At 63.1% G+C, this 21,818-nt stretch overlaps 2 protein-coding genes and 1 long non-coding RNA gene across 4 annotated transcripts; 1 reads left to right on the forward strand and 2 right to left on the reverse strand.

The window, feature by feature from the left end:
• The first annotated feature begins 1,065 nt into the window (after nucleotides 1-1,065).
• On the forward strand, nucleotides 1,066-6,996 carry GTPBP3 (GTP binding protein 3, mitochondrial). 2 transcript variants are annotated; one of them, XM_062015007.1, is made up of 9 exons: nucleotides 1,066-1,104; nucleotides 1,531-1,769; nucleotides 4,645-4,731; nucleotides 4,819-5,021; nucleotides 5,128-5,200; nucleotides 5,775-5,918; nucleotides 6,062-6,227; nucleotides 6,326-6,604; nucleotides 6,684-6,996. In XM_062015007.1, the coding sequence occupies exons 1-9, from the start codon at nucleotides 1,067-1,069 to the stop codon at nucleotides 6,913-6,915; spliced, it is 1,461 nt and encodes a 486-aa protein (XP_061870991.1). In that variant the 5' UTR covers nucleotide 1,066; the 3' UTR covers nucleotides 6,916-6,996. The 2 variants fall into 2 exon arrangements, with proteins under 2 accessions (XP_061870991.1, XP_061870990.1); XM_062015006.1 differs by lacking the exon at nucleotides 1,066-1,104 and having other exon boundaries at nucleotides 1,313-1,769.
• A 1,822-nt stretch (nucleotides 6,997-8,818) lies between these two features.
• PLVAP (plasmalemma vesicle associated protein) lies at nucleotides 8,819-11,453 on the reverse strand. Its single transcript, XM_062015013.1, has 6 exons — nucleotides 11,041-11,453; nucleotides 10,635-10,719; nucleotides 9,859-10,445; nucleotides 9,534-9,657; nucleotides 9,358-9,436; nucleotides 8,819-9,261 (listed from the first exon to the last, which is right to left on the reverse strand). Exons 1-6 carry the CDS (start codon nucleotides 11,416-11,418, stop codon nucleotides 9,255-9,257), a joined length of 1,260 nt encoding a protein of 419 aa, XP_061870997.1. The 5' UTR covers nucleotides 11,419-11,453; the 3' UTR covers nucleotides 8,819-9,254.
• Nucleotides 11,454-15,338: 3,885 nt separating this feature from the next.
• LOC133627827 (uncharacterized) lies at nucleotides 15,339-18,015 on the reverse strand. The gene is made up of 3 exons (XR_009820415.1): nucleotides 17,889-18,015; nucleotides 15,481-15,577; nucleotides 15,339-15,393 (listed from the first exon to the last, which is right to left on the reverse strand). It is a non-coding gene; the product is annotated as an uncharacterized LOC133627827 (long non-coding RNA).
• Between the last annotated feature and the right edge of the window lie 3,803 nt (nucleotides 18,016-21,818).

Here is a 21,818-nt window from a genome sequence, read left to right on the forward strand (position 1 = left end):
ACATCCCTCCCTGTCTGCATCCCGGCCATGCTGCCGTTTGCTCCTCCCTGCTCCAGTGTCTTTGTCTGCACGGCCATCCCCTCTGTCCCCCTCCCTCCCCTCCCCCGCCCCCGCAGCGGCCCGCAGCCCCCGCCCCCAGCCCCCCAGCCGGCTGCAAGCTGAGCCCGGGTTTTTAGGGATGGGGGGGTTCACTCTCAGAGATGAGAGGACCCCATTATCTTGGCTGCTCCTACCCCAACTCCTATGCACCAGGCTGCTTGGTCCCCTTCAAGCCTTGAGCACAAAGGGGTGAAGGGGGTGGACAGGGATGGGGACCACAGCCCACTGCAGGAGTGAGACCCCCGGGATGAGGTGGAAGTGCCCCGGAGGGAGAGCAGCTCTGTTTTGGCTGCGTGCAGAGCTGGGGCTCAGCTGCCTTCGAATCTGGGGGTGCCCATCGCAGGGACCCCTCCAGGGGGTCTCTGAAAAGCCCAAATGCTCCTGAAGAGAGTGTGGGGCAAGGAGACCCCCACCCACGATGGACGGGGGCACGGTGGGTGCAGGGGGGACTGGGGTGGGTTCTGGGATACCCCCAGCTCATGCATCTTCGGTACTGGGGTGGGAGTGTGTATTTTTCGGGTGCAGCCGGAGGGTCGCGAGTCCTCGGCTCCGCACCCTCAAGGCTGCACCCCAATACCTGTGAGACCCCCTCGGGGGGCTGGGGGGGGTCCCGCTGCACCCCAACTCCCTGCACCCCGCGGCAGCAGCACCCGGGGGGATGAGCGAACCTCGGAGTGCCTGGAAGCGGGGGGCTGATACACGGTAGCCCTGCTCGCCTGGTGGGGACGGCCCTGGAGGATCGGGGAGGGGGGGCAGGCAGAGACCCCCCGCTCCCCGCTCCCCGCGCCGGGCGGAACCGATGGGCTCCCGCCCAGCCTCAGGCGGCGCGGCCGCACGGCTGCGCGCTGACCAATCAGAAGCGGCAGCGCAGGCACAGAGCCCGCCCCCCGCGGTGCGTTAGCCAATCGGCGCTCGCGAAGAGGCAGCGTCGGGCGCCTGCGCTGAAGCCGCCGCGGGACTCGGGGTCATGGCGCTGCGGAGGGCGCTGGGCGCGGCGGGGCGCAGGTTGGGGGGCTCTGGGGAGGAGGTGCATGGGGAGGGGGTGCACCCGCATATGGGGAGAGCGCAGGAGTGCAGGGGGAGGAGGGTGCATGGTGAGAGTGTGCCCTGATGCCTTTGGCGGGGGGTGTGTGTGGTGGGGGGATGTACCCCAAAGCTGGGGAGGGGATGTGCACGGAGTGGGGGGCTGCGAGGGGAGGAGGGTGTACCCCAATATCCTTCCTTCTTGCCCTCAAAATGTGCGAAAGGGTTCAGGAAGAGTGAGGGGCACCCCAGAATCGTGATGGGTCTGCAGCCCAGGAGCCGATTGGGGTCTGTGGGGTGCGTGGGGAGGGGTCGCGGGAGGTGCAGGGGGGGTTGTGCATCCTTGTGCCCATCAGGGGGGCTGTGGGTAAGCACCCCCCCTCCTCCCCGCACCCCTTCCCTGGGCAGCTGGGCTCAGCGCCTGTGCTCCGTGGCCGGGGGCGGTGACACCATCTTCGCCGTCTCGTCGGGCCACGGGCGCTGCGGGGTTGCCGTGATCCGCACCAGCGGCCCGGGCAGCCGCGGGGCCCTGCGCAGCCTGTGCCGGCCCCCCGAGCTGCCCCCGCCCCGCGTCATGGCCCTGCGCCGCATCCGCGACCCCGCCACCGCCCACACCCTGGACCGCGGCCTCGTCGTCTGGTTCCAAGGTGGGCTGGGAGAGGGGGTCTGTGGGGCTCAGTGAGGGGGCTCGGTGCTCAGTCAGGGGTCTTGGTGCCTGGGGAGGGAGGCTCAGTGCATGGGGAGGAGGCTCAGTGCGGGATCAAGTGCATGGGGAGGGGGCTCAGTGCTCAGTCAGGGGTCTCAGTGCATGGGGAGGGGGTCTCAGTGCATGTGGAGGGGGGCTCAGTGCTCAGTCAGGGGTCTCGGTGCATGGGGAGGGGGGCTCAGTGCATGGGGAGGGGGGCTCAGTGCTCAGTCAGGGGTCTTGGTGCATGGGGAGGGGGATTCAGTGCTCAGTCAGGGGTCAAGTGCATGGAGAGGGGGTCTCAGTGCTCAGTCAGGGGTCTCAGTGCATGGGGAGGGGGTCTCATTGCTCAGTCAGGGGTCTTGGTGCCTGGGGACAGGGGTTCAGTGCATGGGGAGGGGGGCTCAGTGCTCAGTGAGGGGTCTCAGTGCATGGGGAGGGGGGCTCAGTGCTCAGTCAGGGGTCTTGGTGCATGGGGAGGGGGGCTCAGTGCTCAGTCAGGGGTCTCAGTGCATGGGGAGGGGGTCTCAGTGCTCAGTCAGGGGTCAAGTGCATGGAGAGGGGGTCTCAGTGCATGGGGAGGGGGGCTCAGTGCTCAGTCAGGGGTCAAGTGCATGGAGAGGGGGGCTCAGTGCTCAGTCAGGGGTCTCAGTGCATGGGGAGAGGGGCTCAGTGCTTAGTCAGGGGTCTTGGTGCCTGGGGACAGGGGTTCAGTGCATGGGGAGGGGGGTTCAGTGCATGGGGAGGGGGGCTCAGTGCTCAGTCAGGGGTCTCAGTGCATGGGGAGGGGGTCTCAGTGCTCAGTGAGGGGTCTCAGTGGATGGGGGGGGTCTCAGTGCTCAGTCAGGGGTCTTGGTGCCTGGGGACAGGGGTTCAGTGCTCAGTGAGGGGTCTCAGTGCATGGGGAGGGGGGCTCAGTACTCGGTGAGGGGTCAAGTGCATGGGGAGGGGGATTCAGTGCTCAGTGAGGGTCTCAGTGCATGGGGAGGGGGGCTCAGTGCATGGGGAGGGGGGCTCAGTGCTCAGTCAGGGGTCTCAGTGTATGGGGAGGGGGGCTCAGTGCTCAGTGAGGGGTCTCAGTATATGGGGAGGGGGGCTCAGTGCTCAGTCAGGGGTCTTGGTGCCTGGGGACAGGGGTTCAGTGCTCAGTCAGGGGTCAAGTGCATGGAGACGGGGGCTCAATGAGGGGTTGAGTGCATGGGGAGGGGGCTCAGTGCTCAGTCAGGAGTCTCAGTGCATGGGGAGGGGGTCTCAGTGCATGGGGAGGGGGCTCAGTGCATGGGGAGGGGGCTCAGTGCTCAGTCAGGGGTCTCAGTGCATGGGGAGGAGGCTCAGTGCGGGATCAAGTGCATGGGGAGGGGGGCTCAGTGCTTAGTCAGGGGTCTTGGTGCCTGGGGACAGGGGTTCAGTGCATGGGGCGGGGGCCTCAGTGCATGGGGAGGGGTCTCAGTGCTCAGTCAGGGGTCAAGTGCATGGGGACAGGGGTTCAGTGCTCAGTGAGGGGTCTCAGTGCATGGGGAGGGGGCTCAGTGCTCAGTGAGGGGTCAAGTGCATGGGGAGGGGTCTCAGTGCATGGGGAGGGGTCTCAGTGCTCAGTCAGGGGGTCTCTGCATGGGGAGGGAGTCTCAGTGCATGGGGAGGGGTCTCAGTGCATGGGGAGGGGTCTCAGTGCTCAGTCAGGGGTCTCAGTGCATGGGGAGGGAGTCTCAGTGCATGGGGAGGGGTCTCAGTGCTCAGTCAGGGGTCAAGTGCATGGGGACAGGGGTTCAGTGCTCAGTGAGGGTCTCAGTGCATGGGGAGGGGTCTCAGTGCTCAGTCAGGGGTCTCAGTGCATGGGGAGGGGTCTCAGTGCTCAGTCAGGGGGTCTCTGCATGGGGAGGGAGTCTCAGTGCATGGGGAGGGGTCTCAGTGCATGGGGAGGGGTCTCAGTGCTCAGTCAGGGGTCTCAGTGCATGGGGAGGGAGTCTCAGTGCATGGGGAGGGAGTCTCAGTGCATGGGGAGGGGTCTCAGTGCTCAGTCAGGGGTCAAGTGCATGGGGACAGGGGTTCAGTGCTCAGTCAGGGGTCTCAGTGCATGGGGAGGGGTCTCAGTGCTCAGTCAGGGGTCTCAGTGCATGGGGAGGGGGCTCAGTGCATGGGGAGGGGTCTCAGTGCTCAGTCAGGGGTCTCAGTGCATGGGGAGGGGTCTCAGTGCATGGGGAGGGGGGCTCAGTGCTCAGTGAGGGGTCTTGGTGCCTGGGGACAGGGGTTCACTGCTCAGTGTGGGGGTCTCAGTGCATGGGGAGGGGGGTTCAGTGCTCAGGTCTTGGTGCCTGGGGAGGATGGTCTTGGTGTCCATTGAGTTTTGGTGCTCATTGAAGGGTCTCAGTGCCCGCTGAGGGCATCTTGGTGCTCAGTGAGGGGTCTCAGTGCCTGGTGGTGGGGGTCTTGGTGCCCAATGAACAGATCTTGATGCTCAGTGAGGGGTCTTGGTGCCTGATGGGGAGGGTCTTGGTGTTCAGTGGGAGAGTCTTGGTGGCAGTGAAGGGTCTTGGTGCCTGTTGGGAGGGGTCTCAGTGCTCAGTGAGGGGATCTTGGTGCTTGGTGAGGGTCTTGGTGCCCAACACAGCCTCTCTCAGCTACCCTGGCACCACGAAGCCGCCTGAGCCCAGATGCCAGCAGAGATGCTGCGGGGTCATCACTGGTCCCTCTGCACCGCTCCTGTACAGCCAGAGCTCAGCTGCTCGTGGATATTCCCCCCTGAAGGGTGGAAGCACACAGTGGGCAAAGGAATGGGCTGTGCCAGCTCTGCCTGGAGGAGCTTTGGTGCCCATCTCAACCCTACCCTGACCCTCCAGGTCCCCGGAGCTTCACCGGCGAGGACTGCGCCGAGCTGCACGTGCACGGCGGGCCGGCGGTGCTGAGCGGGGTGCTGCGGGCGCTGGGTGAGGCTCTCCCCATCCCTTCTGCCACCCTTGGGGTGGGTATCCCCTCCAGTTTGGCGAGGGGGAAGCTGACCCTGGGGCTGGCAGGGCGCCTGCCCGGGCTGCGTCCCGCCGAGCCGGGCGAGTTCACGCGCCGCGCGTTCCGCCGCGGGAAGCTGGACCTGACGGCAGCCGAGGGCCTGGGGGACCTGATCCGGGCTGAGACCGAGGCACAGAGGAGACAGGCCCTGAGGCAGATGGAGGGAGAGCTGGGACAGCTCTACCAGCGCTGGAGTGACACCCTCACCCAGGTAAGAGCGTCAGGGCCTGGATGCTGACCCCCTGGGTGTCTCCGCGGTGACCTGGGGACACGGGGCTGGGCTGTCCCCAATGCTTCCCCCCACCCCGGCCCCCCAGGCTCTTGCCCACCTCGAAGCCTACATCGACTTCAGTGAGGATGACAATGTGGAGGAAGAGGTCTTGTGCCAAGGTGAGAGGTGGTAGAGGGGGGTAGGACACCCCCTCCCTGCTGCTGTCCCCCTCCTCCATGTCCCCACGAGCTCTCCCTGATAGGGAGAAGTGGGGGGTCTGTAGTGAGGTGGGGGTCAGGCTCTGCTCCCCAGTAATGAATGGCAGGACAAGAGGAAGGGAGAGGTGGGGGGTCTGTAGTGAGGTGGGGGTCAGGCTCTGCTCCCCAGTAATGAATGACAGGACAAGAGGAAGGGAGAGGTGGGGGGTCTGTAGTGAGGTGGGGGTCAGGCTCTGCTCCCCAGTAATGAATGACAGGACAAGAGGAAATGGGCTGCAGTTGCCCCAGGGGAGTTTGAGGCTGGAGCTGAGGTAGAACTGTTTCCCTGAGAGGGGTGTCAGCCCCTGTGCCAGGCTGCCCAGGGAGCTGGGGGAGTGCCCAGGGAGCTGGGGGAGTGCCCAGCCCTGGAGGGATCCCAAAGCCCTGGAGCTGAGGTGCTGAGGGCTGTGGGTCAGTGGTGCTGGGCAGGGTGAGGGCAGGGCTGGGGCTGCAGCAGCTTGAGGGGCTTTGCCAACCCAAACGACTCTCCCCGCAGTGGATGGCGCCGTGCGGGCGCTGCAGCAGGAGCTCGGTGCCCACCTGCAGGACGGGCGCCGTGGGGAGCTGCTCCGTGGGGGGGTTCACACCGTCATCGCCGGCCCCCCCAACGTGGGCAAGAGCAGTCTGCTCAACCTGCTGTGTGAGTGGGGCACGGGGAGGGGGCTGCCCACGCGCCAGGACGAAGCTCCCCCTCCCCGGGCACGGCAGCCACTCTCCTTGATGCCAACAGCCCACGGGGGTCCTTGGTGTCATCCCCTTGAGGCCTGTTCCGTCCCCCTCCAGGCCAGCGTCCCGCAGCCATCGTGTCGCCCGTGGCGGGGACGACGCGGGACGTGCTGGAGGTGGCGCTGGACGTGGGCGGCTACCCGCTGGTGCTGAGCGACACGGCCGGGCTGCGCCACGCCACCGACCCCGTGGAGCAGGAGGGGGTCAGCCGGGCACGGCACCGGTGAGGCTGGGGGCAAGCCTGGGCTCCCACCACAAGGGGCTGGGAGGTGGCAGGATGTGACCCTTTGCCCTGCCTTGTCCCCTTTCCCCTCTTGCCAGGCTGCAGCGAGCAGATCTGGTGTTGGCTGTGCTGGATGCCACCGTGGTGCCCACCGAGCCGGCCAAGCTGGGGGCTGCCCTGGGGTCTCTGCTGCCCCCCACTGCCCCCCCCTGCATCCTGGTGCTCAACAAGGCCGACCTGCTGCGTGGTGAGGGGGAAACCCTGCGTGATGCCTGCAGCCAGGGGGACCCTCTGCCCCCCACCACCCTCCTGTCCTGCAAGACGGGCGAGGGGCTGGACAACCTCCTGGGGCTGCTGGCACGGCAACTGGCACGGCTGTAAGTGCAGGGGGGCACTGCAGAGCCGCTCCATCCCATCTTGAGGGGGTTACTCCAGGCTGGTTTCTGCCCTCCCCAGATGTGGAGACCCCTTGGCTGGCTCACCCAGCCTCACCCAGAGCCGGCACAGCCTTCACTTGGGCGACTGCGCCACGGCCTTGGCACGGTACGGCCACGAGCGCCGGCGGGACCTGGGGCTGGCAGCCGAGCAGCTGAGGCTGGCACGGAGGCACCTGGGCAGGATCACCGGCCACGTGGGTGCTGAGGATGTCCTCGACATCATCTTCAGGGACTTCTGCATTGGCAAGTGAGGATGCCCCCAGGATGTGGTGCCCCCGGCGCTGGGGAGGGCGGGCAGGGGAGCTCTGGGCTCTGTGCTGCTATTAAACTGTGGTGCCTTGGTGGGCTCTGATGTCCTTCTCACTCCCTGGTGCTGTGGGGCTCAGCCTCCCTGTGTGTCTCTGGTCAGGGGGAGTGTGTCCTGAGCCTCAGGCATGGAAAAAACCACTGTGAGAGGCTCCATTTCCTGGCCAGGAGGACAAACAAGGAGCTGGAGTGTCTGGAAGGGAAAAGTCACCCTGGGCTTCCTCCCCAGGGCTCTCCTGCCCTATGAGGGAGTGTGGGGCTTGGAATCCTGGTGGGTTCATCCTGATGCACTCCCAGCCCTGTGCATGCAGTGGTGGGGGTTTTAGGACTCCCCCAGGGCTCAGCCTCAGCCCATGGAGCTATGGGATCCCCCCACCTCTTGCTCCCACCTGGCAGTTTTAGGCTCTGCAGTGCCAAAGGTGGGGGGTTCCCTGGGGATCCTCCTCTCTCCCACCCTCCTGGCCGGGGCTCCCAGACGCCGGCACTGTCTGCTGCTCTGAGATTATTTATCCTGCAGCTCCAGGAAATCCTCTGGCAGCCTCCAAGTCTCTGTGGTCCAGCAGCCAGGCTCCACAGAGGGCAGCTGGGACAGCAGGGAAATCCCTCTGTCACCCCAATCCCATCCCAGCACCCTGCTCTTCTGAGGATGGGGGGGACCCAGTGACACATCCCAAGGGTGGTGGGAACGTGGATCCTGGGAAGCTGGGCACAAGGGACACCTGAATGCCAATGTGGGGGACACAAAGAGACTGGGGGGGACCTGAATGGGATGGAAAAGCTGAATGGGAGTTGGGGGTGGTGCTGGCTGGGACGGGGCCACGTTCTTGCTGGGAGCTGGGACTGAGGAGTTGTTGGAGCTGAGGAGCTGAGGAGCTGTTGGGGCTGAGGAGCTGCCGGGGCTGAGGAGCTGTCGGGGCTGAGGAGCTGAGGGGCTGAGGAGCTGAGGAGCTGAGGAGCTGCCGGGGGCTGAGGAGCTGCCGGGGCTGAGGAGCTGTCGGGGCTGAGGAGCTGAGGGGCTGAGGAGCTGAGGGGCTGAGGAGCTGCCAGGGGCTGAGGAGCTGAGGGGCTGAGGAGCTGTCGGGGCTGAGGAGCTGAGGGGCTGAGGAGCTGTCGGGGCTGAGGAGCTGCCAGGGGCTGAGGAGCTGTCGGGGGCTGAGGAGCTGCCGGGGGCTGAGGAGCTGTCGGGGCTGAGGAGCTGCCAGGGGCTGAGGAGCTGCCGGGGGCTGAGGAGCTGTCGGGGCTGAGGAGCTGTCGGGGGCTGAGGAGCTGTCGGGGGCTGAGGGGCTGAGGAGCTGCCGGGGGCTGAGGAGCTGTCGGAGCTGAGGAGCTGTCGGGGGCTGAGGAGCTGTCGGGGATGAGGAGCTGAGGAGCTGTCGGGGCTGAGGAGCTGTCGAGGGCTGAGTAGCTGTCGGGGCTGAGGAGCTGAGGAGCTGTCGGGGCTGAGGAGCTGAGGAGCTGTCGGGGCTGAGGAGCTGTCGGGGCTGGCGTGCGGGCAGCCCAGCAGGCAGGAAAGGCAGGAAAAGCTCTTTCAACAGGAAGGAACGGGGAAGCGCGGCCGTAAATCAGCGAAGCGGCAGCCGGCAATTAATCACCGCGCTCGGCGCGTCCCGCGGCCGCGGCTGCTGCCCGGCCCCACGCCCCGACGTGTCGAGGGGCTACCGGGGCTCAGTGGCCAAGGGCTTCCCGTTCGCTCGGCCTCGCACGTTTCCTGCCCCGAAGCAGCCCTTGAAGCCGGGACGGGATGTTCCCGCTGCCCGGCCGTGGCCTCTGTCCCTCTCGCTCCCACCCCTCGCTCCCCCGGAGGCATCCCGACGCGCGTGTGGGTGCTCAGGGCTGTATTTACAGCTGCCCCGTGTCCAAGCGTGCCGGGGACGCGGCGCGGGGATGAGCTGGGGAAGGGGACGGGAGGGGGTGAGCTGGGGGAAGGGGACGGGAGGGGGTGAGCTGGGGAAGGGGACGGGAGGGGGTGAGCTGGGGGAAGGGGACGGGAGGGGATGAGCTGGGGGAAGGGAACGGGAGGGGATGAGCTGGGGGAAGGGGACGGGAGGGGATGAGCTGGGGGAAGGGGACGGGAGGGGGTGAGCTGGGGGAAGGGGACGGGAGGGGGCGGCCCCGGCTCCGGCCGCGCTGGCAGCTCCCCCCGCCCCCGGGCTGGGGAGAGGGGAGGATGGCGCTGGTGCCGATCGCTCGATGCCGCTCGGGGTTCGCTGCGTGTGCCGTGGGAAGCACGTCCTGGGCTCGTCCGTGGGCCCCTCGCCGCCGTGTTCCAAGCGCTGCTCGGCCGTTAGCCGCTGCGGACGGGGCAGGATGAGGCCCGAGCCGCCGGCACTGCTCGCCCCTGGCACCCCCAGCCTCCTCCTCCACCCCCAGCACCGGTCCCTCCTCACCTGGGGTTCTTCAGGGTGGATGTGTACTGCTCGATGATCTTCTGCATCGTCCTCTGGATGTCCTCCGTGTTGATTCTGCCTGGTGGGACGGAGCAGGGGGGCCTGAGCCGGGCTGGCTGCCATGGGGGATGGATGGTGGGCCCCAGAGAGCCCCCTCCCACACCCCCAGGACTCACCCACGTTCCCAAAGATGCCCTGGTTCCTCAGAGCATCTGCGTAGGGGCCGGTGTTGGCGAAGAGCCCCGGCCGGCCGCCGCTGCCCGGCCCCCGCGAGCCCGTGATGTCCAGGAACGTGTCCATCTGTGGAGCACAGCCATGGTGGCCATCAGCCCTGGCACTGCCACCCCTCTCAGCACCACATCCAGGGCCCGAGAGGGCACCCATGGCAGATGCAGGTGTGAAATGATGTGGGTATAGTGAAGATGGAAACGCCTGCCTGACCCTGCACGCTGCAGAGGGGACCCTCGGCCATCCCCAACCCCCAGCAGCTCCCTCCCTCACCTTGGAGCCCATGCAGATGTTGAACTGCTCCTTAAAGTACCCAGCTTGCAAGGCAACTTTGCTCTTCTCCTCCAGCTCCTTGCTGAGCTGCTCCTTCTCCACCAACAGCTTCTTCTTCTCCTCCTGCCCACCCTTGAGCTGCTTCTCCACGTCCTGCAGCCGTTTCTCCAGCTCCTGCTTCTCCACGGAGCAGTTGATGCGACACTGGAGCAGGTTCATGTCACAGACACTTTTCCCCACATACTTGGTCTCCCTTTCCTGCTGCCAGAGGAAAAGCCCCTCTGTCCTCTTCATCAACCACTTGAGCTCCTCGTGCACGGCGCTGCAGCTGTAGGGGTTCATCATGTTGATGCGCTCGAAGGTGTACCTCGTGTCGGACCTCAGCGAGCTACACTCATGCTTCAGCAGCTCCAGGTTGGTTTTGGTGGACTCACAGATGGTTCTGGTGTTGAGCAGCTCCCTCTCACAGCTCTCCTGCTCCTGGGTGGCTTTGCTCAACGTGGCACCAGCTTTGCGGCAGTTTTCCTCCTGCTCCTTCTTAGCCAGGGCTGATTGATCCAGTTGACTCCTCAGCAGAGCCTTCTCAGCTGTGGGGTGAGGTGGGGGGCATGAGGTTGGGGTGTATGGTTATCCCACCCCCCCACTCCATCCATCTCCCACCCCACATCTCAACACCCCTGCGTGTCTTGGGGAGTGAGCAGAGCCCTTGCAGAGGTGGAGGTGGGTTCCTAAGAGGTGCTGGGCGTCCTCAAGGGGTGCCCAGGGTGGTCTCTTACCGCTACAGCTGGTGTTGATGATGTGGATGGTCATGTGGCAGTCATCCAGGGTGGTCTTCTGGTACAAGATGGCCTTCATCACCTCCTGTGAGTGAGGTGGGGAGAGGAAGAGGAGGGTGGGTGAGAGCATCCTGCAAGGACCCCCCTGGCATCACCTCGCCCCCCCCTCCCCTGGGTGCTGATGAGAGCTCTGGGGGCTGTTAGGGGCTGGGGAAGAGGAGGAAGGCTGTGGGATTGGAACCCCTTTGGCTGGTGGCTGAAATCCCCCAGGGCTGAAGGGGCACATTGGCATCACCAGCAGCCTCTACCCCCCACAAACCCTCCTGCCCACCTCCCCTGAAGCCCCCAGCACCCACGAGTGCATCACTGCTCCCAACACCCACAGTCAGGAGCTAGAAGAGCTCACCTTAGGGACAGGGTTGGCACCCTGCGTGCTGTTACACTTCTCCAGCTCCTTTTGCACCTTCTGAACCAGGCCCTGCAGCCCCTGCTTCTCCTTGAGAGTGGCATTGAGGGCACGGGTCAGGTTGAGGTTCCTCCCACTGAGGGTGATGATCTTGTTGTAACGATCCTGGAGCTGCTCCTCCAGCAGCCTGAGGTGCGTGTCGGTGCCCGCCTGCGCGTTCCCGTACACCATGAACAGCACCAGCCCCAGGATGATGAGGAACTGGATGAGGGAGGTGAAGAGGAAGATGTACTTCATGTAAAACCCACAATCCCTCTTAGGCATCGCTTCTTTGCTTTCTAAACCAAACTTAGCCATGGTGTAGCTCCTCTTGTCCATCCCAACTCTCCTCTGCTCCCTCCCCAGCCTGTGGCAGCCCCTTTGAAGGGGGCCGTGCCGGGGCGGAGCTCGCTGCTGCCGCCGTGTTTATATTGCTCTGCTTAATGTTTCCTTCTGCTGGGCTCCTTCCTGCCTCTCCGGATGCTTCAGACCCGCCGCGTTATCACGCTGCAGCTTCTGTTTGCAGGAGAGCCATTGTTCCCAGTGCCTCATGCACGGGGTGTGGGGGGGGTGAAGCCTGAGACCCTCCTCCCCCTCCCTGTGCCGGCGCCCAGTGCTCTCACGAGACTGGTTCTCACCCTAAAATAGCCCTTGGAGTGGTGGGCACTGAGTGCTTAGGGAGCAGGCAGGGTGGGCTGTGGTAGCTGAGGGGGTGATGGAGGAGGATCTTGCACTGGGTTGATCTTGGTGCCGTGTGTTTGAGGTGGGATGGTGGTGCACAGGATGGCATGGTGGGCTCCTGCACCTTGCAGGCAGGGGAATGTGGCCAGGGTAGGGGATGTGGGGCCAGGGAATGAAGCTGCTGGTGAGAACCTGTGGCTGCAGTGCCCATGAGTGCTGTCACCTTACAGAGCCACCATCCTGGGGACTTGCTCCTGCTCCAGGCTGGGCAGTGAGCATGTGGTGCAGGGGCAAATCCAGACCTCCCTGTGCCCACCTGCAGCACTGCTGGGTCCCCAGGCTGCTGAGGAAGCCCCAGCTGAGCATGTGGACCACAGGTGGCTTGTGCAAGGGTGGCCACTCGTGCCAACCTCACTGCCAGGGATGGAGAGAGCTGCGGGTCTGCAGCCACCTGCTCCATCCCACCATTACCAGGGATAATGTGTGGCTTATTTTCTTCTTCTTTGCTTAGATGATCCCAGCCTCCAAAGATTTATGATCCCTACAGACCCCTCCTCATTTACCCCTGGTTACCACGTTCCATCCAAGCACAATTTGGGCTTTTCAGTGATGAATGCTGGGTGAATTGCAAGCAAAGGGTTCAAGGTACCCAAAGTGCCAGACACCCTCGAGTGGGAGGCTGCAAAGTCAACCTGAGAAGCAGCTGAGGGAGGGAGGCTGATGGTGGCAAGATGCTTCTGTTTTGGCTCTAAATCATGGGGCAGAGCAGACAAACAACTTCAGAAGAGTTTCAGCAAGACCACGGTGTCCAGACACCTTTCCTTCATTAACTGAGAAGTTGATATTACACTTTAACACCTCTTTGACTCCCCCCTCAGCATGAGAACGAGCTAAAAGAGGTACATCCTAAACACATCCGACCATGTTCCTCAACTCTCCACGCAAATCATGCTGAATGCCACCCTGTATGGCAGAGGTATTAGAGAGGTGGGGAGTTGATTTCTTGGGCTGTATAAACTCTGTGTGCTTTTGTCCCTCTGGGTGCAGGCATTAGGAGGAGCGAACCCTCCCATACCCCGCCCCGGCGCCGAATAGAGGAATGCAGCTTTCTCGTGCTAAATGGAGTGTTAAAAAGTCTCTTCCGAACCGGATTTCGGTGCCACCTCCCTTGGTCTGGAGTGCCCTGGGCTGAGGGGAAAGCCTGGGGGTGAGAGCTGGCTTAGGGACAGGCTGGGGACACGGAGAGGACTCGTCTTGGCAGGGAAAAGGGATGCAGTGGGTGCGGGCAGCAGCGTAGCAGGGTCTGGAGGGAGGGAGGATGCTGCTGTGCGACCCTCAGCGCGGTGTCTGGGCTGAGCCGCACCACGTTGAGCTCCCGGCTTCCCTGGCCCCATCCCGCGGGAGTCCTGGGGAAGGGTCCGGCTGTGCCCGGAGCCCCCTCCTCAGCTTTGCAGGATGCTCAGCTTAGCCGGGCCGGGCCGGGCTGGCTGGAGGGGGGTGAGGTGTGAGGCTGACCCCGTCACTCTCTGTTTCCTGCCTTCTGGCTGTGCCGCGGTCCCTGAGGAGCGGGAAGTGTCTGCGATGGCCGGGCTGGTGTCGGTCCGGGATCCATTCTCAGCCACTGCCGTTTCCTTCCTGAGCTGCAAATAACCGTGAGTCACCCCCTCCCCCGGTCCCCTCCCCGGCCCCGCTGCCAAGACCCCGGCCCCCGGCATCTCGCTGGCTTTGCTGGTTGGATGCTCCCTCCTGCAGCTCACCCCGAGGGCTCCCCGCAGCCTCCCGGGACCACCGGGGATCCCGGCGGGGTGTTCGCCCCCCACCCCCGGCTCTGCAGACCCTCCCACCGTCCCAATATCCAATCAGCCTCCCGGCTATAAGCCATCCTTCCCATGCCAAGGGCTGTCACTGCGCTGAGCTCAGGCCGTGGGGATGTTCCCCTCCCTGCCCCAGGCTGCTGTGAGACTGGGGTCTCCGCTTTGGGACCACCAAGTTAGAGATGCAGGAATGAGGCTGATCCTTCCATCATGAGCTCTGCAGCCCAGGGGAACCCCAACACAACCAAGAGTCACACCTCAGAGGCACTTTCACCTGGTAAACTGCTTGCCAGCACCTTCCCCAGCCCTTCAACCCCCTCACCCCGAGCTGGGAGGGCAACAGAGGGCACGGGGGGTGATGTCCCACGGGGAGGGCAGGCAGGAGGAGGCCGGATGCCTGTGCACAGCCAGTCTGCCCTCTGCACAGGATACTGCCACAGGAAAATCTGCAACTTTCCTGGAAACCTTCTTCAAAGTGCAGCAAAGATGTTGGGAAGTGATTGCAAAACAGCAGCAGCTGCTGATGCCTCTGTCCCCTCCCTGCCTCAGCCCCACAGCCCCGACTGGGCCCCTCCTGGGTGGCTCTGGGGTCCCTGGCAGAGCTGGGTGGTTCCCTGGGAGCTGCTGGGCACTGTGAGGACAAGGCCTGGTCAAAGCCCTGGATGGGGAGTGGTGGGAACAGGCTGGGCTCAGGGGGTGGTGCCAGGCTGGTGGCACATGGAGATGTCCTGGTGAGCAGAGCAGTCTTGGTCACCCAAACGCCTCCCCCAGTCTTCCCAGTTCCAGTGGGAATGTGGGATGAAAGCCTGGAGCTGATGGACAAGGAACTCCAAGGAGTTGGCAGAGAAACCATCCCTTGGAAGGGGGAAAAACTCTGCCCAAAGTATGGCTGAGCCCTCCTGTCCTTCTGTGCTGCTCCAGCGGTGGCATCAGGGCACACGATGGCATCGGGACACGGGATGGCATCAGGATACATGGTGGCACTGGGTCACACGATGGCATTGGGACAAGCAATGGCATCAGGACACGTGGGGACATCAGGACGTGGTGGCATCACGGCAGACAGACAGCAGGATGGTGGCAGACAGTGGCACTGGGACACGTGGTGCCCACCAGCATCGTTCATTTGGTCAGACACAGCCGGGGCTGAGTGACTGCTGTGTCCCAGTGGCCAGGGCTGCTGTGGGACTGGGAATGCTGGGGTGAGGGTGGGGGAGTCTGCCCCCCAGCCCCCAGCAGGGAGAGGGTCAGGGGGCTGTGCAGCTTCAGCTCTTCCTACAAAAGAGGGGAGGGCAGGGAGTGAGTCCCCACACAGCTCCCACCTCCGACTTCCCCGGCCACACCGGTGCTGACGGCACATCGGGCAGCGTGACCGTGAGCACCCAGGCTGGCTGCCCCAGCAAAGCCCCCTCCCCAGCCCAACAGATGGGGTGTCCCCCACTCTGCCCCCCAGCACCCCCAGAAAGTACCGGGACGGGGGGCACCTGCGCCCGCTCGCTCGGGCTCTCGTCCGTCGCCGCAGCTCATCGACCTCGGCCGCGTAGTCGCGTCTGTGGAGGGAGCAGAGCCACGTCAGGGGGGGTCCCTGGCCCCAGGGTGAGGGGATAGAGGTGGGTCAGGCTGGGTGTAGGGCTGGGTGGATGCTCTGGGGTGCCCAGCCCATGGAAAAGAGGAAAAGGAGCTCACAGGGTGTCCTGGAGCTGCCTGTGCCTGGCCTCGCACTGCTCCCCGCGTGCCCGTAGTGCCCGCTGCCGCTCTGCCGCCTCCTCCAGCCGCTGCTGCAGCCCCAGCGCACGCTCCTCGCCTCGTGCCAGCTCCTCTGAGGGATGGAGGGGACAGCAGGGTCACCCCAAACCCCAACAGCCCCAAAGCTCAGCTCTCCCTGCTGGGCATTGCCCATCCTCACCTTGCAGAGCTGCCTTGCCACGGGCCAGCTCAGCTTGCTCGCGCCGCAGGGCCAGCAGCTCGTCCCCCAGAGCTGTCACATTGGCCTCCAGCCTGTCCTGGGAGGGAAGAGGGGACACGGTGGTGTGGGGACAGGGATGTGCAGCATCCTCCTGTCTCTTCATCTGTTGCCAGAGTCTTGCCCCCTCCTCACCACAGCCCCATGTCCCCAGGCTGTCCCCACGGCTCCTCGGTGGCTTTAGGTCCCCCCGTTGGGCTTCTCGAAGGGGCAGCGACATGGATTCGGAAGAAAATCCCTCTTGCCTTGGAGGGATGGCTCATCCTGAGCTTGGTGAGGATGCTGGTGTACCAAGGATGTCCCAATGCCCCATGGCTGGCATCCCTGGTGCCTGGCAGGGGACTGGGCTCCCCAAAGGGCTGCAGAGCCCAGCCCCAGTCCCGGCGCCAGCCCTGGGAAACCAGAGCACTTTTGCAGCCTCTCCGGGCCATTGTTCAGCCGGATGAGCCCAGAGGGCGGTGGGACCAGGCTCTTCCTCTGCTCTGTGGCCACAGCTCTGGGGCCAGGCCCTTTCCCAGCTAAGGCCACAGCTAAAAATACCTGGGAGGAGAGAAATGGCAGCTCCACACCGGCTCCAGCCTCCGCTGCTGCTTTGGGACAGGGTAATTATATGTGTGTGGAGCAGCTTGGTCATGGCTAAGAATAGCTGCCCCAGGGCAGGCATGGGCACAGGGCTGAGGGATGGCAGCACGAGGGATGGCAGCACCAGGGCTGTGCTGAGGAACTGGAAGCAGCTGGGGCTCCTCTTTGGGGTGTCCCATGCTAGAAAGTGGCCATGCATCCCTGGGGTGCTGCCAGCCCCCATATCCTGGGGCTGACTCTTCCCTTTCCTGGCTCATTTTTCCAGCCAGCCTTTGCTCTCCAGGAGTTTATTGCTGCCACATCCTTCCCACCAGTGCTGGGGCTTCCCAAGAGCCTGGTCCAAGTGCCCCAGGGATGAAGCATCACCCTGGCTTTAGCTACTGAGCTCCCCATGAAGCATCACTCAGCTATGAGAGTGAGGACCACCCCTCTCTCCCCATCCTGGGGCTGCCTCTTCCCCTTCTTGACTCATTTTTCCAGCCAGCCTTTGCTCTCCAGGGGTTTATTGCTGGTACATCCTTCCCACCAGTGCTGGGGCTTCCCAAGAGCCTGGTCAAAGTGCCCCCAGGGTTGAAGCATCACCCCAGGTTTAGCTACTGAGCTCCCCTAGACGCAGTGCTCACCTATGAGGGTGAAGAGCACCCTCCTCTCCCCATCCCAGGGCTGACTCTTCCCTTTCCTGGCTCATTTTTCCAGCCAGTCTCTGTCCTGGAAAGGCAGAAGGGACACAGTGGTGTCCAGGGGTTTGCTCTCCAGGGGTTTATTGCTGGTACATCCTTCCCACCAGTGCTGGGGCTTCCCAAGAGCCTGGTCAAAGTGCCCCAGGGTTGAAGCATCACCCCGGCTTTAGCTACTGAGCTCCCCATGAAGGTGAGGACCACTCCCCTCTCCCCACTCTGGGGCTGACTCTTCCCTTTCCTGGCTCATTTTTCCAGCCAGCTTTTGCTCTCCAGGGGTTGTTTGCTGCCACATCCTTCCCACCAGTGCTGGGGCTTCCCAAGAGCCTGGTCAAAGTGCCCCAGGGTTGAAGCATCACCCCAGCTTTAGCTACTGAGCTCCCCATGAAGCATCACTCACCCATGAGGGTGAGGACCACTCCCCTCTCCCCATCCCAGGGCTGACTCTTCCCTTTCCTTGCTCATTTTTCCAGCCAGCCTTTACTCTCCAGGGGTTTATTGCTGCCACATCCTTCCCACCAGTGCTGGGGCTTCCAAAGAGCCAAGTCAAAGTGCCCCCAGGGTTGAAGCATCACCCCGGGTTTAGCTACTGAGCTCCCCTAGAAGCAGTGCTCACCCATGAAGGTGAAGACCACCCCCCTCTCCCCACTCTGGGGCTGACTCTTCCCTTTCCTGGCTCATTTTTCCAGACAGCTTTTGCTCTCCAGGGGTTTATTGCTGGCACATCCTTCCCACCAGTGTTGGGGTTTCCCAAGAGCCTGGTAAAAGTGCCCCAGGGATGAAGCATCACCCCGGCTTTAGCTACTGAGCTCCCCATGAAGCATCACTCACCCATGAGGGTGAGGACCACTCCCCTCTCCCCATCCCAGGGCTGACTCTTCCCTTTCCTTGCTCATTTTTCCAGCCAGCTCTTGCTCTCCAGGGGTTTATTGCTGGTACATCCTTCCCACCAGTGCTGGGGCTTCCCAAGAGCCAAGTCAAAGTGCCTCAGGGTTGAAGCACCCTGGCTTTAGCTACTGAGCTCCCCTAGACGCAGCGCTCACCCATGAGGGTGAAGACCACCTTCCTCTCCACATCCTCACCAGCACCTACCGCCCTCTCCCGGCAGGATGCCAGGCTGGCGTTGAGCTTCTTGCCGTAGCTGCGGCTCCGGACGAGCTCCCTGCGCAGCTCATCCTCACCCCGCGCTCCCGCCGCCGCCGCCCGCTGCAGCCGCGCTCGCTCCCGCTCCAGCTCGGCCACACGTTCCCCCAACTCCCGGCTCTCGTTGGCCGCCCGTTCCCGGCAACCTTTCAACTTCTCCAGCGCCTCGGAACGCCAAACCATGACCGCCACAGCCACCGTCACCGCCGCCACCAGCACCAGCAGCGCCGAGGACAGGCACAGCACCTTCAGCGTGGCTTTGGGCACGGCGGGGTCCATGGCAGCCCGGCTTGTGCCAGCGGCCCCGGGGCTGCTGGATCCCTGCACGGCTCTAATTGCTGCTTTGGGATGGGTGTTTTTTTCTCACCAAACACCACTTTGGGTTGTGGTTTTTGCTCAGAGGTCACACAGCCTAGAATAGACTTTGTTTGTGCTGGAGGTGGGAGGAGGTTCTGCTCCTGCACCCAGCCTGGGGCTCACAGCTGCAGGGATGCTCTTGGGGGGTCTGGTGGGTGTTGGGGATGCTGAGGGTGCTGTCTGCTCAAGGGGTTTCTGCAGCACCCCTTTGCCTCCATTGGGTAGTAGGGTTTGGGACTCTGGGTCCCCAAGAGGCTGCTGGAGCAAGAGAATGTTGATTTTTCACAGCATTTTATTGGGAGTTGGTTAAAAGTCACAGAACTGTCAAGTACTCTGTGGGACCCCTGAGGCAGGGCAGCCCTGCCATGTCTCCATCCCCTCCAGCCCATGCCCCCATCCCCTCCCTTGCCCTGGCTACAGCCCTTGGTGGCTAGAGGGAAATCATCCCCTCAGCATATCCCCACGATGGATGGGGTGAATTTAGCCAGCAGAGGACAGGGCAGGTGCTCCCAGGGTAGGGGTGAGGGGGTGACAGGGCTGAGCCCACCCTGTGCCCACTGCCACCTTCAGACTCTACTGGGCTGGAGGGGGATGGTCCCTCCTCTCCTCACAATGGGGAATTGCAGGGTGGGGGGATGGAGGCACCTTCCTGCTGCTTCAGACACACAGGAGGAGGATCCCAGGGAGCAGGACAGAGAGGAGGCCGAGGGACATGGCTGAGAGCCGGCTGCTGCCCGAGTGCTCGTACATCTGCTGCAGCTGCCTCTCCAGGGCCTCGTTCAGCTGCTGCAGTTTGTCCCTGGGAGGGGACAGGGAGAGTCAGTGACAGGGTGTGGGGCTGGAGGAGGTGAGGGGGGTATTGGGCTCACCTCTGACTCTCCATGTCCCTCAGCTGCTCCTGCTGATCTGCTGTCTCTGCCTTGAGTGCACTGTTCTCCTCTGCAGGGAGGTGATGCAGGCAGGGTCAGGGTGGCCCAGGGACAGGGATCAGGATGACACAGGGGCACAGGGTGGCCCAGGGGATGGGGATCAGTGTGGTCCAGGGGATATGGATCAGGATGACACAGGGGACTGGGATTGGAGTGGCTCAGGGGTTGGAGATCAGTGTCCCAGGGGACAGGAATTGGGGTGTCATAGGAATGGGGATCAGGGTGGCCCATGGGACAGGAATCAGGATGACTTGGGGAACAGGGATCAGGGTGTCTCAGGGGACAGGGATGAGGGTGACCAAAGGGATCAGGGTGGCCCAGGGGGTATGGATCAGGATGACACAGGTGACAGGGTGGCCCAGGGATGGGGATCAGGGTGGCCTATGGGACAGGAATCAGCATGACTTGGGGAACAGAGATCAGGGTGTCTCAGAGGACAGGGATGAGGGTGACCAAGGGAATCAATCAGGGTGACCAAGGGGATCAGGGTGACCAAGGGAATCAGGGTGACCAAGGGAATCAGGGTGACCAAGAGGATCAGGGTGGCCCAGGGGACAGGGATCAGGATGGCTTAGGGAATAGGGATCAGGATGTCTCAGAGGACAGGGATGAGGGTGACCAAGGGGATGAGGGTGACCAGGGGGATCAGGGTGACCAAGGGAATCAGGGTGACCAAGGGAATAAGGGTGGCCCAGGGAATCAGGGTGGCCCAGGGGACAGGGATCAAGGTGGCTGATGTGACAAGGATCAGGTTGACTGAGGGGAGAAGGATTGAAGTGTCTCAGGGGATGAGGATCAGGGTGACCAAGGGGATCAGTGTGGCTGAGGGGATGGGAGTGACCCAGGGGATGGGATCAGGGTAGCCCAGGGGTGGTTGCCCATGCCCACACCCCCACTCTGCCCAGGACTCACCCTGCAGCTGGGTTACCCTGGTGAGCGCCTGCTCCAGCTCGGCGGCTTTCCCCTCCAGCACAACCTGTGTGGGGGCAGGACCAAGGGGCTGAAGGCTCTGGCACCAACCCAACACACCCAATTTGGGGCTGGGGGCAAGGCTGCAAGGTCTCAGCCTCTCCCCTGCCCTCTCCCCTACCCCCAGCAACACCCCAACACCTACCAGCTGCCTCTTGCAGCCATCCCGCTCCTCATAGGCTTCAGCAAGGGACTGGTTGGTGACAGCCAATTCCTTCTCCAGCAGCATCAGACTCTCTGAGACATTCTTTGCCATGGCACAGTTCAGGCTTGAATGGCACAACGTGATGGGGAGGGCTACTGCCAGCACCAGGAGGGTCACACAAAGGCCCACAGCCATGTAAGGCTTCCAGGGTCGCTTGCCTGAGGGCTGCCAGTGTGAGCTGCAACCCTCCATCGTGCCCATGCTGCTCTCAGGGGGCAAAAAGCAGCTGGGCTGGGAAGGACCTTGACGTTTGCTCTAAATCTCAGCACTTTCGATTCCCCAGAACAACAGGAAATCATGTGGTGTGGGAAGGCACAGCCCCCACAGGGCAGGCTGAAGGGCTGCAGGGCAACCAGGGTGTCTGGGAGGGTTGGTGCAGTGCCCCAGGGCTGGGGCAGCTGATGTGGGCATCCCCCCGAATGTGAGAGGGGATCAGAGCCCCCAGCCCCAGGAGAGGAGCTGGGGGGGCTGTGGGTATGTGGGCATCCCCATGGAGCTGCTATGGGGTCAGTGCTGGGCAGCCCTCAGGGCAAAAGGGTAATGGGGGGTGTAAAAGGGGTACCCGGAGCATGGGGTGTGGGGGATTAGGGGTGTGGGGTACTGGGGGTATGGGCTGTGGAGATTTGGGGTACAGGGGACTTGAGATATGGGGTGCTAGGGGAGAATTGGGCTATGGGGTACTTGGGGTAAGGGATAATGGGGGAGTGGAGATTTAGGGGTGCAGGGTAGTCAGGGTATGGGGTACTGGGGGTATGGGGTATTGGGGGGTATGGGGAATTAGGAGTATGGAGTTCTTGGGGTATGAGGTGCTAGGGGTATGGGGAATTAGGGGTACAAGGTACTCAGGTTATGGGGTACTGGGGGTATGGGGAATTAGGGGTACAAGGTACTCAGGGTATGGAGTACTGGGGGAATGGGGAATTAGGGGTACAAAGTACTCAGGGTATGGGGTACTGGGGAATGGGGTATTAGGGGTACAAGGTACTCAGGGTATGGGGTACTGGGGAATGAGGTATTAGGGGTACAAGGTACTCAGGGTATGGGGTACTGGGGAATGAGGTATTAGGGGTACAAGGTACTCAGGGTATGGGGTACTGGGGGTATGGGGAATTAGGGGTACAAGGTACTCAGGGTATGGGATACTGGGGGAATGGGGTACCTGGAGTATGGAGAATTAGGGGTATGGGGTACTTGTGGTGTGGGGTACTGGGGGTTTGGAGAATTGGGGGTACAGAGTACTCAGGATAGGGGGTACTGGGCATATGGGGTACCTGGAGTATGGAGAAATGAGGGTACTCAGGATACTGGGGGCATGGAGAATCAGGTTATGGGGTACCCAGGGTAGGGGACACTCAGGTTTTAAACTCGGATTTGGGGTGCCTGAGCTCGGGGCTACTTGGGTATGGCATAACTGCAGTG

Source organism: Colius striatus, chromosome 25 (assembly GCF_028858725.1).
Source record: "Colius striatus isolate bColStr4 chromosome 25, bColStr4.1.hap1, whole genome shotgun sequence".
In the NCBI taxonomy this organism is placed as follows: Eukaryota; Metazoa; Chordata; class Aves; order Coliiformes; family Coliidae; genus Colius; species Colius striatus.

Excerpts from the sequence above, each read along its gene's own strand:
- GTPBP3 (XM_062015006.1), top strand. The coding sequence starts at position 1,382 with ATGGGTCTGCAGCCCAGGAGCCGATTGGGGTCTGTGGGGTGCGTGGGG. Across the intron at positions 4,732-4,818 it reads CGGGGTGCTGCGGGCGCTGG|GGCGCCTGCCCGGGCTGCGT; the intron begins GTGAGGCTCTCC and ends TGGGGCTGGCAG. Across the intron at positions 5,022-5,127 it reads GGAGTGACACCCTCACCCAG|GCTCTTGCCCACCTCGAAGC; the intron begins GTAAGAGCGTCA and ends CCGGCCCCCCAG.
- PLVAP (XM_062015013.1), bottom strand. The coding sequence starts at position 11,418 with ATGGACAAGAGGAGCTACACCATGGCTAAGTTTGGTTTAGAAAGCAAA. Across the intron at positions 10,720-11,040 it reads GTGCCAACCCTGTCCCTAAG|GAGGTGATGAAGGCCATCTT; the intron begins GTGAGCTCTTCT and ends CCTCACTCACAG. Across the intron at positions 9,437-9,533 it reads GGGCATCTTTGGGAACGTGG|GCAGAATCAACACGGAGGAC; the intron begins GTGAGTCCTGGG and ends CCGTCCCACCAG.